General features: G+C 39.5%; 1 protein-coding gene across 2 annotated transcripts in view; it reads right to left on the bottom strand.

Moving 5' to 3' along the window:
- Nucleotides 1-18,999, bottom strand: part of LOC132815343 (protein ITPRID1-like) — a 143,914-nt gene that overhangs the window by 46,766 nt on the left and 78,149 nt on the right. For both annotated transcript variants that reach the window (XM_060824207.1, XM_060824208.1), the window contains 2 exons: nucleotides 14,561-14,631; nucleotides 9,870-10,937 (listed from right to left, as the gene is read on the bottom strand). In XM_060824207.1, coding sequence (XP_060680190.1) covers nucleotides 9,870-10,937; nucleotides 14,561-14,631 — 1,139 coding nt within the window. The remainder of the gene's footprint in view (nucleotides 1-9,869; nucleotides 10,938-14,560; nucleotides 14,632-18,999) is intronic.

Here is an 18,999-nt window from a genome sequence, read left to right as displayed (position 1 = left end):
AGTATAGAGGCATTGAGAGTATACTTAAGAAGGAAATCAGGAGGGCAAAAAGGGGACGTGAGATAGCTTTGGCAAATAGGGTTAAGGATAATTCAAAGGCCTTTTACAAATACATTAAGGTCAAAAGGGTAACTAGGGGGAGAAAAGGCCCCTTAAACTTCAGCAAGGCAGCCTTTGTGTGGAACCGCAGGAGATGGGGGAGATACTAACTGAGTATTTTGCACGAGTGTTTACTGTGGAAAAGGATATGGAAGAGATATAATGTAAGGAAATAAGATGGTGATATCTTGAAAAATGTCCATGTTACAGAAGAAGTAGTGCTGGATGTCTTGAAATGCAAAGAAATGGATAAATTCCCAGGACCTGATCAGGTGTAATCTAGAACTCTGTGCGAAGCTAGGGAAGTGTTTGCTTGGCCCCTTGCTGAGATATTTCTATCAGCGATAGTCACAGGTGAGGCGCAGGAATACTCGAGTTTGGTAAATGTGGTGCCACTATGTAAGAAAGGTGGTAAAGAAAATTCTGGGGACTATAGACCAGTGAGCCTGATATCAGTAGTGGGCAAGTTGTTGGGGGGAATCCTGAGGGATAGGATGTTCATGTATTTGAAAAGGCAAGGACTGATTAGGGATAGTCATCATGCCTTTGTGCGTGGGAAATCATGCCTCACAAAATTGATCGAGTTTTTTGAAGAAGTATCAAAAAGGATTAATGAGGGCATAGCAGTAGACTATGGATTTCAGTAAGCGTTCGATACGGACTTCAGTAAGTCATTCGACAATGTTCCCCATGGGAGACTGCTTAGCAAGGTTAGATCTCATGGAATACAGGGAGAACTAGCCATTTAAATAGTGAACTGGCTCAAAAGTAGAAGACATAGGGTGGTGGTGGAAGGTTGTTTTTCAGGCCTGTGAGCTGTAGAGTGCCATTAGGATTGGTGAGGTGTCCACTACTTTTTATCATTTATATAAGTGATTTGGATGTGAGCATTAATTTGCTGATGACACCACAATTGGAGATGTAGTGGATAAGTGAAGAAAGTTACCTCAGATTGCAACAGGATCTGGATCAGATGGGCCAATGGGCTGAGGAATGGTAGATGGATTTTAATTTAGATAAATGCAAGGTGTTGCATTTTGGAAAAGTAAGTCTTAGCAGGACTTATACACTTAGTGGTCAGGTCCTAGGGAGTGTTGATGAACAAAGAGACCTTGGAATGCAAGTTCGTAGTTCCTTGAAAGTAGAGTCGCAGGTAGATAGGATAGTGAAGAAGGTGTTTGGTATGTTTTCTTTTTTTTTGGTCAGAGCATGGAGTACAGTAGTTGGGAGGTCATGTTGCAGCTGTACAGGACATTGGTTAGGCCACTTTTGGAATATTGCATGCAATTCTGGTCTCCTTTCTATCAGAAGGATGATGTGAGATTGAAAAGGTTCAGAAAATATTCACAAGATGTTGTCTGGGTTGGAGGATTTGAGCTATAGAGAGGTTGAGTAGGCTGGGGCTGTTTTCCCTGGAGTGTTGGAGGCTGAAAGGTGACCTTACAGAGGTTTGTAGAATCAAGAGTGGCATGGGTAGGATAAATAAAGTCTTTGCCCTGGGGTCGGGGAGTCCAGAGCTAGAGGGCATAGGTTTAGAGTGAGAGGGGAAAGATATAAAAGACGCGTATGGCGCAACTTTTTCACACAGAGGGTGGTATGTGTATGGAATGAGCTGCCAGAGGAAGTGGTGGTAGTTAGTACAATTGCAACATTTAAAAGGCATCTGAATGGGTATATGAATAGGAAGGAGTGGGAGGGATATGGGCCGGGTGCTGGCAGGTGGGATTAGATTGGGTTGGGATATCTGGTCATGGGTTGGACCGAAGGGTGTGTTTCTGTGCTGTACATCTCTATGACTCTATGGCTCTATGAGTCATTTACTAATGTCAACCACAGAAAACATTTGGAGACAATAGATATGGCAAAATTAATTAATTCATGCAGAGAAAGTTTGTATTAATAAATGAAAGCTCGCACAAATATCCTGAAGAGAAACTGTGCCTGACAAAGCTGGGAGTTTTTTTTTGGATTATGTTACAGCTTGATGCAGGTAACACAGTCAATATTGTGTAAGTGAATCTTTGAACAGTGACTGAGACAGTGTCACAAACTAGACAAATTAAAGTCATTGGGATTAAAGTGGCAATACAGTTTTGGAATTAGGTAATGGCGTTTGTTTTGACTTGAGTGAAATATATTGTGTTAATACAGTTTTTGGTACATCTCAATAATTTGAATATTAAAAGACCGAATATGAAACTGAGAAATATAATAAATAATGTGGCAGATAGTAACAGGCTTCAGGAGGTCTTAGATATGCCAGTGAAATAAGCAGACACATGGCATAGAAAATGAATGCTGGATAGTGCAAATTTATGCCTTTTAAGAGCTGTTTACTGTGGATTAACTTGTGGGATCAAGAGAAGAATTCCTATTCTTCTTTCTCCAGTGCAAAGCACTTACTGGCTGGACCTAGCCACTCAGTTTACAGACTCCTTGTAAAATTGTACCATCTGGTTAATAATTCTTCATTTTAGTCAGAGGAATCGGGCAAAATGCTCTTCTTCTTGCTATCTGATCCAACAACTCGTTATTCCCCAGACCTCCGCCACAGTGACACTATTAAAACCTAAACCATCTTTGCAAACCGAACCCATAATTCAAATACTACTATGATATGATCTCCTACATAGTTGATTCCTTTTGAACAAGTCCTCCCATAATTTGAAACTGATCTCTCTGATCTTCTCCTCCATTTGCATACAGGTGCCTCTCATGGATTCTCAAACTCCACCAATAATTGCTTTGATCGACAAAATTCAGGAAGCTTCAATGCTCATCTTTATCACACTTGTTGCAAGGCAAAGGATGAGCAACAGCTTGAAACTCAATGAAGATGAATCGTCCTGTAATTTGGGGCAAGAAAGTGAAGTGGGACTTCCAAATGGTTCCATGTTGCAGCCTGCATTATGGCAGCATTGATTGAAGCATCAGAACATGGTCGATTATATAAAGTTGCCCTAAGGGTTGAAATATATGAGGTAAAGAATTATTCTTCCCTAACTACACAATGACAGCTGAAGTAAGTCTAGGTGCATTTGAATCAGAGCGTGGCAAAAATAACTAATCTCTTCAATCGTGGTCACAATTTTTGTGAAACGTTTAGCACAAGCTTAGATTGGGAGCCCCTAGTACAATTAGGAGACCATATCTAAAGCATTGAATATTGGTATGAGACCCCAACTGAAGCACTAAAGACAACCATTGCCCTTTTGAACACATTATTTTCTTGAGCGCTTGAAGATGGAGATGATACAACAACAGTCAAAATTCTTCTCCATAGTTAATGTTTTTCTCACTGAAATGCTGGTCATTCCAAATATCCACCCGGGGTGTGACTTCTTTCATTAGCACAACAACTGTCAAATATAATTAATTAATTAGAATTAGATAACTATGATTATTCCCTGAGAATAGATACTAATGTATATTACGATATTTCTGTGGTTAGGTACCTGGGAGCAAACCTTTTCACTGGGAGCAAACCTCTTTCCATCATAAAGGCCTTGGAGTATATCATAAAGAACCTTAAAGACTTAAGAAGCCCATCAAGTAAATCAGTGCACTCAAGAGAAACTGCTTTTGGTGAAAGCTCACATCTTCTACAGTGGTGGAAGGAGGATGTGGTCATTTTGAAAGATTAAGGACTGTTCCTTTGATGTACGTGCATGTTTGCATTTGTGAATGTTTACATGCGAACTATGTGCATCTCTGGGCCTATGCCTACATACACATGTGCAGGTATGTACACATGCGCATATTGGAGCTTCTGATACAAAACTGAAATGGACTGACAAAAATATAACCAACGCTAAATGAAATTGTTGTGAACAAAACAAAATGTGCATAAAGAACAAGCATGCTGACTGTTCTGATGCAAAAATTAGAGCGTAGAAATGACTATTGGCAACCTCATCATACAAATGTTGAACATTCTTGTTCCTGTGCGTGATTTTAAGGAAAGACTTGTTTTTACTTGTATTGCCTGTGCTAACATAGCAGAGTGAGGAACTTAGCGTGTTTTTACAGGGATAAAGCCAGCAGTAATTTCTAACTTGCGATTTGTACAGTGTCCCCAATTTGGTATCAGAGCACCATGGAGCAGCTAGCAGTAAAATAGAAACTTGCTTTTTGACTCGTTTGAAAATTTATACATAGTATTAAGACAACTTATCCAATTCCACTCAGCTGCCTTGTTAGGGCCAATGAACTTTTTGTTTATGATTGAAGACCATTGAATTTAAGCAGATTAGCCCTTATGTGGACTGTGTGCACAGGCTACAATAACTTCTAATGAGCCAGACAGTTTTCAAATTAGCAGGGATATTAGATTTTTTTCTTTTTGAAGCTTTTATTGAAAACATTCAAATACCATAATAAAAAAGAGTTTCTAAAAGACAAGCTGGCAACTATGGAAAATGGGAAGCCCAGGAATTCACAGTCCAAGGACTTTGCCCATAAGGCTGTGCTGTGGTCTCAGCAACCATTATTGGATCCAGCTGTGATCTCAGCAATTGTTACTGGATCATGTTCACTGACATCAAAACAAACCAATTTGTCTGAACACCTTATTCCAACAAGGTCAGTGGCCAACCCTCCCACGTAGTAGGGGGAGGGAGGTGAAATATGTCCATGATTTTGCTCTTCCTGAGACTTTAGCTTATATCAGGCAAAGAGAAGGTAACCATTTTTGAACAAAAATTATCATCTCACCTGCTTGGCCAGGACACCATTTCTTATACCCAATAGTTCATATAGAAACTGATATACTTCAACATATGAACATGAGAACTAGGAGCAGGAGTAGGCCATCTGGCCCTTTGAGCCTGCTCTGCCATTCAAAAGATCATGGCTGGTCATTTCCTGGACTCGATTCCACTTACCCACCCTCTCGCCGCATCCCTTAATTCCTTTACAGTTAAAAAAAATCATCTATCTTATCTTTAAAAACATTTACTAAGGAAGCCTCAACTACTTCACTGGGCAGAGAATTGCACAAATTCACAACCCTCTGGAGTGAAGAAGTTCCTTCTCAGTTCAGTCCTAAATCTGCTCCCCCTAATTTTGAGACTATTCCCTCTTGTCCTAGTTTCAACTGACAATGGAAACATCCTCTCTACTCCCATCTTATCTATTCCCTTCATAATTTTATATGTTTCTATAAGATCACCCCAGTCATTTTTCTAAATTCTAGTGAATATAATTCCAGTCTACTCAATCTCTCACCATAAGCCAATCCCTGTAATTCCAGAATCAACCAAGTGAACCTCCTTTGCACCCCCTCAAGTGTCAGTACATACTTTCTCAAGTAAGGAGATCGAAACTGCATCCAGTATTCCAGGTTTGGCCTCACCAGTACCTTATACAACTGCAACATTATCTCCTGGCTTTTGAACTCAATCCCTTTAGTAATGAATAACAAAATTCCATTTGCCTTCTTAATTATCTGTTGCACCTGCAGACCAATCTTCTGACAGCCATGCACAAGATCACCCAGGTCCCTCTGCACAGCAGCATGCTGCATGTTTTTAATCTTTCAAGTAATAGCCCTTTTTACTATTATTACTTTCAAAATGGATGACTTTGCATTTATTAACATTGTACTCCATCTGCCAGATCTTTGCCCACTCACTTAAGCTATCTATGTCTCTTTGCAAAGTTTCACAGTCCTCTGCACACTTTGCTTTACCACTCATCTTAGTATCATCTGCAAACTTTGACACATTACACATGGTTCCCTACTCCAAATTATCTGTGTAAATTGCAGATAATTGTGGAACCAACACTGATCCCTGAGGCATACCACTATCACCAATTGCCAACCAGAATAGCACTCATTTATTTCCACTCTTTGCTATCTGTTAGTTAACTAATCCTCTATACATGCTAATACATTACCTGTAACACCATGCATCTTTACCTTATGCAGCAGCCTTTTGTGTAGCACCTTGTTGAATGAGTTTTGGAAATCTAGATACATCACATCTACTGAGTCCCTGTAGTTCACCATGCTTGAAATATCTTCATAGAATTTCAGTAAATTAGTTAAGCATGACCTGCCCTTTATGAGCCCATGTTGCGTCTGCCAAGCAGGACAAATTCTAACTCGATGCCTTGCTATTTTTTCCTAGGTAATAGACTGAAGCATTTCCCCACTACAGACATTAAGCTAAATAGTCTACAATTCCCTATCTTTTGTTTATCACCTTTTTAAAACAGTGGTGTCATATTTGCTGTTTCCAATCTACTGGAACTGTCCCAGACTCCAGTGAATTTTGAAAAATTACCACAAGTGCATTTGCTATTTCTCCTGCCATCTCTTTTAATACCCTGGGATGCATTCCATCAGGGCCAGGAGACATATCTATCTTTAGCTCCATTAGCTTGTCCAACACAATCTCTTTTGTGATAATGATTATTTCCAGGTCCTTACCTACCTTTTTCCTTTGGTCAATTACTGGCATGTTATTAGTGTGAAGACCGACATAAAATGGCAGCATGGTGGCTCAGTGGTTAGCACTACTGCCTCACAATGCCAGGGATCAAGGTTCGATTCCATCCTCGGGCAACTGCCTGTGTGGAGTTTGCACATTCTCCCTGTGTCTAAGTGGGTTTCCTCCGGGTGCTCCGGTTTCCTCACAGACTCCAAAGATGTGCAGGTCAGGTGAATTAGCCATGCTAAGTTGCCCATTGTGTTCAGTGTATTAGTCAGAGGGAAATGGGTCTGGGTATGGACTTGTTGGGCCAAAGGGCCCATTTCCACACTGGAGGGAATCTAATCTAAAAAAAAACCTATTCAATGCCTTGGCCATTTCCTCATTTCCCATTACTAAATCCCCTTTCTCATCCTCTAAAGGACCAATGTTTACTTTAGCCATTCTTTTCCATTTTATGTATTTATGGAAACTTTTGCTATCTGTCATTATATTCTGAGTTTATTCTCATTATCCATCTTGCTTTTGATTATAGCTTTTGTTTTATAAGCTTGGCTTTCTGCTGACATTTAAAGCTTTCTCAGTCTTCTGGTTTCCCGCTAATCTTGGCCACTTTGTATGCCTTCTATTGCAATTTGATAGCCTCCCCTATTTCCTTCGACACCCATGGCAGATTACTCCTTTCCCTATGTCGTTCCTTTTCACAAGAATACACTTTTGCTGAGCACTTTGAAAAATTGCTTTGAAATCTTCCTCTGTTTGCTAACTGTCCCACCATAAAGTCTTTGCTTCCAATCTACTTTAGCCAACTCCTACCTCATCCTACTGTAGTCTCCTTTAAGCACAGGACCCTGGTATTATATTTTATCTTTGCACTCTCCAGCTGTATTCTAAATTCAATCATACTATGATCGCTCCTTCCTACAGGATTGCCAACTATGAGATCATTAATTAACGAGATCCTGTCTCATTACACAGGACCAAGTTTAGGATAGCTTGCTCCCTCGTCAGTTCCATTGTACACTGTTCAAGAAAACTATCATGAATACACTCAATGACCTCCTCTTCAAGGCTATTTTGAATGACCTGGTTCAACCAGTTGACATGTAGATGAAAATTTCCCATTTTTACAGGCATTAGTTATTTCTTTGTTTATTGCTCCCCCCAAGGTGAAATTATTATTTGGTGGCCTACAGACTACACACATCAGTGACTTTTTCATCTCCATAGAACCTATATTATCTCTCACCACTGCCCACTGTCATTGCTGGCTCCCAGAATGCCACATCTCAAATGCCAAGGAAGGAGGTGGACTTGATATAGAAAGGCTGTGCCCTCACAAATTCAAGTAGGAACTCAAGGAATTGTTGGAAATCTGGCACAAAAGTGTTGCTACTGTTTCCTTTTTGTGTGTTTTATCAGAGTAAGGGGAACTGCTAAAGAATCTCCAAGCTAATTAGCAGATTTAAGCATTTCCAGAAAAAGTCATCTAAACTTGGAACCATAAAAGATTGCATCACATAAGTAAGCCATTGTGCCCTTTAGACTTGTGCTGGCTCATTGCTAAAGCATTTTGAAACTCACCTCACTCCCTGTTCCCTCCACTGTTACCTATTATCTTTTGTTAATAACATTTATATTGTTTTCCCTTAACAGGTGTAATCGTCCTGCCTCAAACACTCCCCTAGGTGAAACTTTCCCCTTCAAAGACCAAAACAAAGAAAACAACACTGTTGTCTTTTGTTCAGCTCGATTAACACTGTATCCTTTCCTGGATTTTAGAACTAAAGACTGAGATAAGTAAGCAAATCATTCCAGATTATAATACACCACGTAGAGCAATGGAAAAATCGAAAAACGAGCGTGTAATGGTGAGAGTTAGGAACAGCAAGATGATATCATAGAGGAGATGGATGTCAAAAAAGGAATGACAGCTGAATGAACCTTATTTATTTCTTTGAAGAGAACACCAATAGAATGGCAATATAGAAGATGTCAAACATTTATATTGCTAAAATGTGCAACAAAATGGAATAATGAATAAGATCAGGACATAATGAGTCAGGTAACAAGTGGAAGGTTGGATAGGTCATTAGTTTAAATATATAAAGCAGTGAGTAGCAGTAAGGAGCAGTGATTCAGATTAACAGAAGGTGAGACTTGAGGTCCTGCAAGAATTGATCCTGTGACTACAGCTGTTCACAATTTATATCAATTATTTACACTTTGGAATCAAACCTGTACTTTCCAAATTTGTAGATGATGCCAAGTCGGTGAGTGCAAGGAAAATGGACTTGCCAACAGGACATATATTGTCAAATGAATTTCAACACAGAAAATGTGAAATATTACATTTTGTTTAGAAAAATAAGGAAGACACATAGTTATGATAGTGGGTCACATAACATCTAAATAATGTACAAGAGCAAAGGAGAACAAATATACAAATCATAAAATTGCAATGCAAGCTAATAGGACCTTAACATAAGTAAACCCAACACTAATGTTTAATTCTAAAGGGATAGCATTGAAAAGTGGAGAATTCATGCCAAACATTTACTAGTCCTCTGTGAGACACACTTGGAATACTTTCTGCATTCCCTTTTATTTGTTATATAAAAGATGCAGAGGCACTGGAGAGAACGCAATCAAGATTTACAAGGATGGTGAAAGAGCTGTAAACTTATAACTATCAGGAGAGACTGGGCAGACTCAACCTCTTTTTTTGTGAAAATGAAAGACTGAAAAGTATCTAAGAAAGATCGTTGAATAATTTTGACAGAGCAGATGCAAAAAGAGTATTTCCACTTATTTTAAGGAGACATATTAGCTGTCATCACTGTGACAGATAGTAAATCATGTGGCAAAAGTAAAACAAATCAGAGCAAATGCTTTTGCTTCAAGAATATTGCAGAAATAATTGCTTGACAGTTAAATAACACATTCCAATGTAACTGTAAATGGTCATTCACACATAATAAGCCAAAATCTGAAAGATGAGCAAAAGGTAATAGTCACACCATAAGAGTAAAAAGCTGAAAATAATAGTGGATTTGAATATGGGACTAGTTTAAATGACTATGATTGCATAGAACAGTGAAATCCATACATAACTGTAAAGTAAAAACAATAACTATTTTACTAAGTCCAGTATGTCATAAATCAGACATCAGCAATCAAAATTACATTTGAATCCAATGAGCAGTGCTTTGAAAGTTATATGGTGGGATTAGTTCAAATTTGAGTCTTGCTTTCAATTTAATGGAGACATAGCCAACTTGGACAATATACAACTTAGGTTTCTTTTTATTTAGTGAATATTTATGGTTTACTTACTGGGGACGTAGAGATGATTTGTGTTGCTTGTTGTAATTGCTGCAAGGTTTTGATCAACTGTGTTTCAGAGTATGATAGAGGAGTCTTTGATTGACAATTTGTGTCCTTTCTACTGAAGCATGTTGATGGACAACGATGGTGAAGATAGCAACAGTGGTGACAGTGGTGGCAGTGGGGACAGTGGGGACAGTGGTGACAGTGGGCTGGAGATTTAGAAATTGGCTCCTGAACAATCGTTTCAACTTTATGAAGTCCAGTATCCAATGACATTGATTTTGTGAGCAGTCTACCAAATTGAAATTCCATTGCAAGTAAGTTGAGGTTCTTCACTTCACCATGTTGACTTTTTTCAGAAGTAGACTCTCTAGTGTTTTCATCAGTCTGCGCTGCTGCATCTCTGAACTTGACTCTGTTTTCTCTGTGCGTGCTGTCACACTGAGAAGTATCTTCATTTGGTTGAAATGAAAATGGTTCCAAAGAATGAAATTCCATGATGTTTCTTGGTTGCAAATTATCTTGAGGAATTTGGAAGGTTACTAATTTGCTTGTAGCAGCAAAATATTCTGAAACAATCTTAGTGCTCTCTCGATTTGTATTCAAGTTGCTCACACTTGTTGCATTATTTTTCTTCGAGTTATCATCCTGAGAGCCTCCAGCATTGTTTTGAACCTGGATCTCATTACTCAGCCAAGTATTGGTATTAAAAACTGAAGAGTGGTTTGTGTTCTCTAGAGTAGTGGTGTGTAAGCCACTTAAGCCATTTATCTCCCCAGGGCTTTTTACAGCACATGGAGATTCCATACTTTGCTGATTAGAGGAAGTAGGAGAATGGCTGTTGAGATTTTCCACAGTTAATATCTTCTCTTCTTGTAAAACACGTGACATGATGCATGCTCCTGCACACTGCAACTGATCACTGTCGACAGACCCAGGGACACAGATTTGACCAGGAAAGTCACCTGTTGCTTGTTCAGCATTCGAGCACTGGGATGACCACTGCCTGTTTTCTTGGCATGTGTCTTGACTGCTCATGCTGTCTTTGCTAACATCACGTTGCGTACGGTGGATCTGAAAAAGGTCAGCAAACATTAGGTACTCTATAGATGAGGAATCCAAACTTCAAGTTTTCAAGGTGGGGTTGGGAACCAGACAAGCAGAAATATTTCAGGGCCCTTCCCCACACTTGAACTACGTCATTCTTGCAATCTTATTTTGAAATGTATATTGGATGATCGTGTGGGAGACAGCTTGGTTCCCAATTAGAGGCATTGACTGCCTCCAGAAAGCTGGGTCTGCCTGCTGCTGGTCTCATACCAGTGGAAAAGCCAGGTAGCAGCAATACCTGACCATTAACTGGAAGCAGGTGGAGTTCTCATTCCCTCCTTGCTGCAATCCCTTTGAAAGTTGGAAAGTGTACTGAAGATGGTGGAATCCTGCAATTTCCAAATTGTGCCCGAACCTTCTTCCATCCCAACCAGGAATTGAAAATCCAGCCCCAAGTATCAGTTTAAAATAGTTCTAATAGTTGGAATACCCACAATGCACGTCCTTACATTCATTAGCTGTGAAGTACCCTTGCATCGCCTGAGCTAATGACATGTTGTGTAATGATCTTTATTCTTTAACTGGGAGAGAAATGAGAAGGCTTTGATCTGAGCTGTGAAGTGATCATGACAGGTACTTCTGCTGCCACAAAACAGGCAGGGCTTCACTTATTTTCTGATCCAAAAAATGGTATCTGTTAAAATTCAGCAAAATAACAATTCATAATAAAATTGTCAGGCACCGCATTACTGGGGTCGAGTCATATTCAGGTCAGTAAACTGTAATTAGTGAGTGAAGCAAGGTCACTCTTGGAGTCTGAAATATTTAGAATCGATATTAATGGTTTTGATTAAGGAACCAAGTGTATTGTAGCTAAATTTGCAAATAAAACAAGGTAAATGGGAAACCAAGTAGTGAGAATGGCACAAACAAACTGTACAGGGAAATAGAGAGTACAGAATACTATGGTACAGAGCATCATAGAGTCGTACAACATAAAAACAGGCTGACCAATAAAGATCCAACTACGCTAATCCCACTTATGTGCACTTGGTCCATAACCTACCTTGCTCTGATATTTTAAACATTCACAACATTTAAGATACACTTGGATGAGAGCACTTGCCTCCATTACCTTCTCAGGCAGCCACTCCATATTTCCACCACCCTCTCGGTGATTTTATTTTCTCAGATCTCCTCTAAACCACATAATCCTCACATTTTGCTCTGTAGTCTTAGACTATTTGCCATAGGGAAAAGATTCTCACCATCTCCCCTTTCTCTGCCTCTTACAATATTGTACACCTCAATCAGAAACCTCCCCAGTCTTCTCTTGTCCAGGGAAAGCACACTTAATTTCTCCTCATAACTAAGATTATCCATCCCAGGCTACACCTTTATAAATCTTCTCTGCACTCTCCCCAGTACAATCACATCCTTCTGATAGTGCAGTGACCAGAACAGCACACAGCATTAAATCTTTGGCCTAAACAATTTTGTAAAGTTGTATTAAGACTTCCTTGCTCCTGTATTCTATGCTCCAGCTAATGAAGACAAGCATTCTGCATACCTTCTTCAACAGCCTGTCTCCCTGAGTGGACACCTTTGCAGATCTATGGCCGTGTACATCAAGTTCCTTTGTTCCTGAGTCTGTCCACCCTTGCCTTATAAGATAATCACTCCATTCCAGCTATTCGTCTAGTAAACTTTCACTGAACTGCTTCCTTCGTATACAGCCTTCCTTAAATCAGAAGACCAATGCTGGTACAAGGTATTACAGATATGTCCTTACTAATGGCCTGTATGACTGAAGCATAACCTCCCTACTTTGGTATTCGATTCTCCGTGCAATATTGTATCAACTTTCTTAATTACTTGCTGTGACTATATTCTAACATGTGATACATGCACCCAGATTCTCAGACATCTCTGCATTTCACACATCACTGAATAGAAATACAAATAAGTTTTGCCAGGAAATTAGAATGTCCAACTCAAAGGAACCACAATTATCTGAACAACACAGGTGGGGTGCATTTTGTTCAGATAATTGCATGTTCAGATAATTCAATGACAGATAATACAGTTTGACCAAGCATCGGGACCTTGCAATCTTGTTCAGATAATCCGAAATTTGGATAATCGAATGCTGGATAATTGAGCTTCCTCTGTACTCCAAACATTCACCAATTTTTTAATATTTTATTGACACTTTCTACAAGTTGGAGAAATATTTGCATTATGAGTAGATAACTTCTCAAATGAAGAGATCAGCTTTATTAAATTGACCTTAACTTTCTGTCCCTCTTTTAAGCATTTGCTACCTCCAGACATACCTATTCCAATATATTTTTGGGTGGTCTTTTACATTTTACTCACTGGAAACTTGAAAGAAAGCAAAACTTGCAGCAAGTCTTTAAAATGCAGCAAGTCCCAATTCTTTCTTGTCTTTCTGACAAAAGTTGAATCCTGGTTAAGCAACTTGAACTTTAATATTCTTATCCTTGTTTTCATATTTGTATATTGCTTTGCTCTGTCCTACCTCCTCCTGTCACTGAAAACTCTGCCCACCTCGAAATCTAGCCGCTGAAACATATGGAACTCAATTGCTCCACATCCTCTGTTGTCTAGGCCCCAAGCTCCAGAACTACTTCCTTTTACATTTCTGCCTTTCTAACTTTTCTTCCCTTAGGAAACTCCTTAAAACCTACTTTTGGCTTAGACCAACCATGTGGTCAGGTGATTGAATATCTGCTGAACTGTTTCAGAGTCCTAAATTGTTTTTGAGAGGCTTTTGTGAAGCATCTTGCAAAGTCTTACTGTCTTAAAGGTACTTTGCAAATAAAAGTTGTTGCTGTCTGTCATTTTCAAGCTCTCCATGACATGATAATAGGATGGTAATATCACATATTGACTTCAGGTGATTGGACTGAATAGGAGGGGAAGCGACAGCATGTAATTGTCATTCCATCTCCATTGTGAAATATTTGATTTTGCAATCTTCAGGGCTGAAAAACTTTTACGATATTGATTAACTGGAATGCCCTCACAGACAGGGACGATGTAATTACTGTACAGTAAATTTACAGAGGCAGTTTTCAATGTGAATATTGAAATATCATAGAATATATTTGAGAAAAAATGTTGACACAAAAAAGTCTTCATTCCTAATGTAAGATTTTTTACAAAAAATTGTCTTAACATTTTAAGATTATTGAACTTAAAATTATTGAACTACCTTTTTTTCCTGTACAGGGTATTTTCTCAAGTAGCCTAGATTTTACCTTATGTAACCTGTTTACTGGGAGGGATTGAGATACAGGAAAGAAAGAGTAAAGTTGAAAATGAGAAGTAAGGACAGTTGAAAGCTACAAAATAAGCTGTGTATGATTTTATTAGGAGATGCCAAAGACTCCAGTCACCTCATCAATGAACTAACTTAGCAGAAGATAAAGTCCCTGAATTATGAAATTAAGAGCTGGAAAATCCACCTGTGTTAGGGTCAAAGACTGAGAATAGTGAAGGAAAAAAGAATTTGTATGCTAGATAAGGCAATGTACATTCTTACTACCAATGAGAGAGTTATAAGAAATACGGAGATTTGAATATAACATGCAGTAAGATTTAGTTTTTAAAAAATCATATACCTGCAATGGGATGAATGGATCCTCCAGAAATCCACTACTGTCTGACTGACAGCTATTTTCTCTTTTCACATCTGTTATAAAAAGAAAAATATTTAGCATGACATGACAATCATCCAATGTTGCCATGTGGGAAAAAAAATGACGTTTGTCTTTCATCTCATCATGTTCTAAACTGCTTCATAGATAATGCATTTTTTACAAAATTCTAGTAATTTGTAATGTGGATAAATAGTGAAGGCAATTTCAATGTGGAAGCGTTACACACGAGGTATTATAATCTATGTAAGCATGATATGTTTGAAGGATAAATATTGGGCAGCACAGTAGGAGCAGTTTGATGCTCTTTAATTATACCTCAAAAACTTTTATATTCATTTGAAAAGTTTGGTAAGAAATTCAATCTAACAATTCAACTTAAATATGGCACCTCAAACAATATAAAACCATAATCCCCCAGTCAACATAAGTTATGAGCTCCAGGCCCAGAATAAAACTTCCAAGTTCTAATTGAGAGGCACTACTGTTGAGCCAAGTGTGACACAGGTAGTGTGATGCGGCAACAATTGGAACATACTTAAATTAAATATTTGTATCTCTTCTGTAATTGAATAGGCATTTGATTAACAAAATGCCCTAAATCATTCAGCAATGGCTTCATCCTCAAAATACGTATGCCACACGGAGTACTGTGCAGTTCTGGTCACTATATTACAGAGAGAATACAAAGGCACAGAATGAGTGCAGAGATTACCAAGGATGACACTAGAAATGCATGCAAGTACAAGTCGGAAAAGATTGATAGGCTAGATCATTTTTCTCTTGTGAAAAACAAGTATGAGTAGTGAGGTTTTATACATTAGATTACTTAGTGTGGAAACAGGCCCTTTGGCCCAACAAGTCCACACCGACCCAGCAAAGCGCAACCCATTCATTCCCCTACATTTACCCCTTTACCTAACACTACGGGCAATTTAGCATGGCCAATTCACCTAACCTGCACATCTTTGGACTGTGGGAGGAAACCGGAGCACCTGGAGGAAATCCACACAGACACGGGAAGAATGTCCACACAGTCAGTCACCTGAGTCGGGAATTGAACCCGGGTCTCTGGTGCTGTTAGGCAGCAGTGCTAACCACTGCGCCACCATGCCACCCAGGCCTTTAAAAGTATGAAGGTATTGTCTGTATGGGGTGCAGGGAGATTGTGAGAAGAGCATAACTGGACATCATTGAGATAAGTTAGTTATCAGGAAATTTGGCAGGGAATTCAGAAGAAACTTCTTTCCCCAAAGTGTGGTTAGAATATAGGACTGGGTACCGCAAGGTGCAGTTAACATGTATTTAAGGAGAAATTAGACAAGCATGTGAGAGAGAATAGATGATTAAATGGTAGGTTTTGATGAGGAAAGATGGGAGGGGATCATGAAACCCAGTATGGACACATTGCACCAAATGACCAGTTTCTGTCCCAAATTAGATTAGATTAGATTACTTACAGTGTGGAAACAGGCCCTTCGGCCCAACAAGTCCACGCTGACCCGCCGAAGCGCAACCCACCCATACCCCTACATTTACCCCTTACCTAACACTACGGGCAATTTAGCATGGCCAATTCACCTGACCCACACATCTTTGGACTGTGGGAGGAAACCGAAGCACCCAGAGGAAACCCACGCAGACACAGGGAGAACGTGCAAACTCCACACAGTCAGTCACCTGAGTCGGGAATTGAACCTGGGTCTCAGGCGCTGTGAGGCAGAAGTGCTAACCACTGTGCCACCGTGCCGCCCACAACCACCGTGCCACCCACGCTGTCCTTTGTAATGTCCTTTGTAATCCTGTATAAATAGCCCTTCAATACAGCCCAATACATTAAGGTTTGTTGAATTAAAATACTTTTGCTATCAAGGATAATGATACTTCCTTTGTACATGACAGAAAAGGAATGTTTGGCAGAGTACATGTGGAATGATCCTGCACAACTTGCAGCGTTAGGACAGTGAAGAGCAGGCAGGCAGTAGGGTAGGGATTGCACAGCATTTATACGCCTCTGTTCCAGTTCTTGTTGGAGTGATGAGCAAACACACATCAGACAGCTGTTGACACGAGGAGATTTCAATATCTGAACACATACAACATCTGCTGAAACATGCAGTGTAAAAGTCAAATACAAATTCTAAATGTCAAATGTAATTGTGAAATGAAATTTTAATTTCAACCACAGATTGCAAGCATTAAACATTAGTCTCACGTATGCTGCAGTTATCTGTTTTAGGTAAATTCATTGTGGATCTAGGTGTGGATAGCTTACTTTCTTAATTGAACCTGTCTGATGTCAGAATTCTAATTTGCTTCTTTTTGTCCATATACGCATTTGAAAGGCAATTACACACCATCCACATCTACATCATCTTTTTGATTTCTTCATAAAGGCCTATGGATTGATGCTGGCAAAACTCCCTGGACTCATGACCCACGTATTCATTACTATCATTCTGAGGATCGCCATCACCTTTTGTCTCATGTATAGCTTAAATCTCCACATGCCGGAATGGTGCAGCTCCAGAAGCTGGGGGAATCCTAGTGGTATTATCGCTAGATTATTAATCCATAAATTCAGTACAAAATTTGGGGACCTGGGTTGAATCTCACCATGGCAGATGGTGGAATTTGAACTCAATGAAAAATTCTGTGACTCCAGACCCACAACAATGTGGCTGATTTTCAACTGCCCTCTGAAATGGCCCAGCAAGCCACTCAGCTCAAAGGGAGTTAGGAATGGGCCAGCCAGCAATGTCCACATCGCTCAAGTGATTAAAAAAAACACTCAGTTCATAAATGTCCTTTAGAGAAAGAAGTTGCCATCCCTACCTGGTCTGGCCTACATATCAAACCCACAGCAATCTGCTTGGCTCTTAACTGCGCTCAGAGATTGCCTGGTAAGTTGGTGGCACAAGGGTATAGAGTTGGGAGGGAGTTGCCCTGGGAGTCCTCAATATATCCTCAACCTAATGAAGTCTCTTGGCATCAGGTCAAACATGGACACAGAAACATCCTATTGATTACTACATACCACCATTACCTCACTACCAACATTCCCATGCCCCCACCCCTGACCAACAAGGTGAGAGACATGAGAACATCACCACCTTCAAGTTCCCTTGGGAGTCAATTACTATCATGACTTGGAAATAGATAACTATTCCTTCAACAGTCCCAGGATTAGAATTTTGGGACTATCCCCTTAACAGCATTGTGGGTCTACCAACAGCAAACAGCCTGCAGTGATTCAAGAAGCCAGCTCACCACCACCTTCAAGGGATTGACTAGTAATTGGCAATAAATGTTGGCATAGCCATTGATGCTCGACGGCTTCTCATGAATGAATTTTTAAAAAGTCACTCCAAGATAAGGGAGTGGTGTTGGTCCAAGTACCACTCATTGAATGGAGTATATAACTTTGACTGAAACTCTAGGGTTGAAGGCTTAAGTGTGGACTTTCTGTAAATTGGCTTCCATGATGTCTTCAAATAACATCATGATATAGAGAAATAAAAAACCCTGCTTGATTGGCACCCTATCTATCACCTCACTCTAATGCAGAGTCTCAGGATTGAGAAATATCTGCAAACTGCACTGCAGTAATGCACCAATCCTCCTTTGACAACACTTTCCAAGTTCATGATCCCTATCACCTAAAAGGACAATGGCTGCATGGGAACATCACCAACTAAGTTCCCCATCAATACACACCATCCTAACTTGGAAATTTGTTGCCTTTTGCTGCTGGAATTCCCTTCCTAACAGCATTGTGGGAATCCCTATATCACATGGAATTCAGGAGTTTAAAAGGCAGCACCCCACCATCTTCTCAAGAGTAAGTAGAGATTGGCAATAAATACTGACACAGCCAGCAATGCCCACATCCTGTGAAATAATATATTTTAAAAATTAGTCTGCCACAGTCGCAAGGCATTAGATCAAAAGCAAATAGCAATTCACCATTCACTTTACAAATTACTATTTTCCAGCAAAATACGAAGAACATCTAACTTACTTTGAATTTGAATAATGTACAAACATGATTACTGATCCGCCAAAACCACAACATATCCAATGAAGCAACTTGTCAATAGGAATCCAATCAAAACCTTTACTATTTTATCAGACTGAATCAAACTATCTGAATTTAAGCTTCTCTAGTTTTAGCTTTCACGTGCACACACCCTTGCATTTTGCTAAAAATCACACAACACCAGGTTATAGTCCAACAGGTTTAATAGGAAGCAATAAGCAGATGCATTTTGCATCTGCTTGTTGCATCATAAGCAAACAAGAAGTGGCCATGCAAATAGTGCACTGTCCAAGAGGTAGCACGTCAGTCATTAACTTTGCAATGGAAATGAGCTTTACTGAGAAACACAATAGAAAGGAAAAGT

This window comes from Hemiscyllium ocellatum, chromosome 4 (assembly GCF_020745735.1).
Source record: "Hemiscyllium ocellatum isolate sHemOce1 chromosome 4, sHemOce1.pat.X.cur, whole genome shotgun sequence".
Lineage (NCBI taxonomy): Eukaryota > Metazoa > Chordata > Chondrichthyes > Orectolobiformes > Hemiscylliidae > Hemiscyllium > Hemiscyllium ocellatum.
Note: the sequence above shows the minus strand (reverse complement) of the source record. Positions and strands in the feature narration are given on the sequence as shown.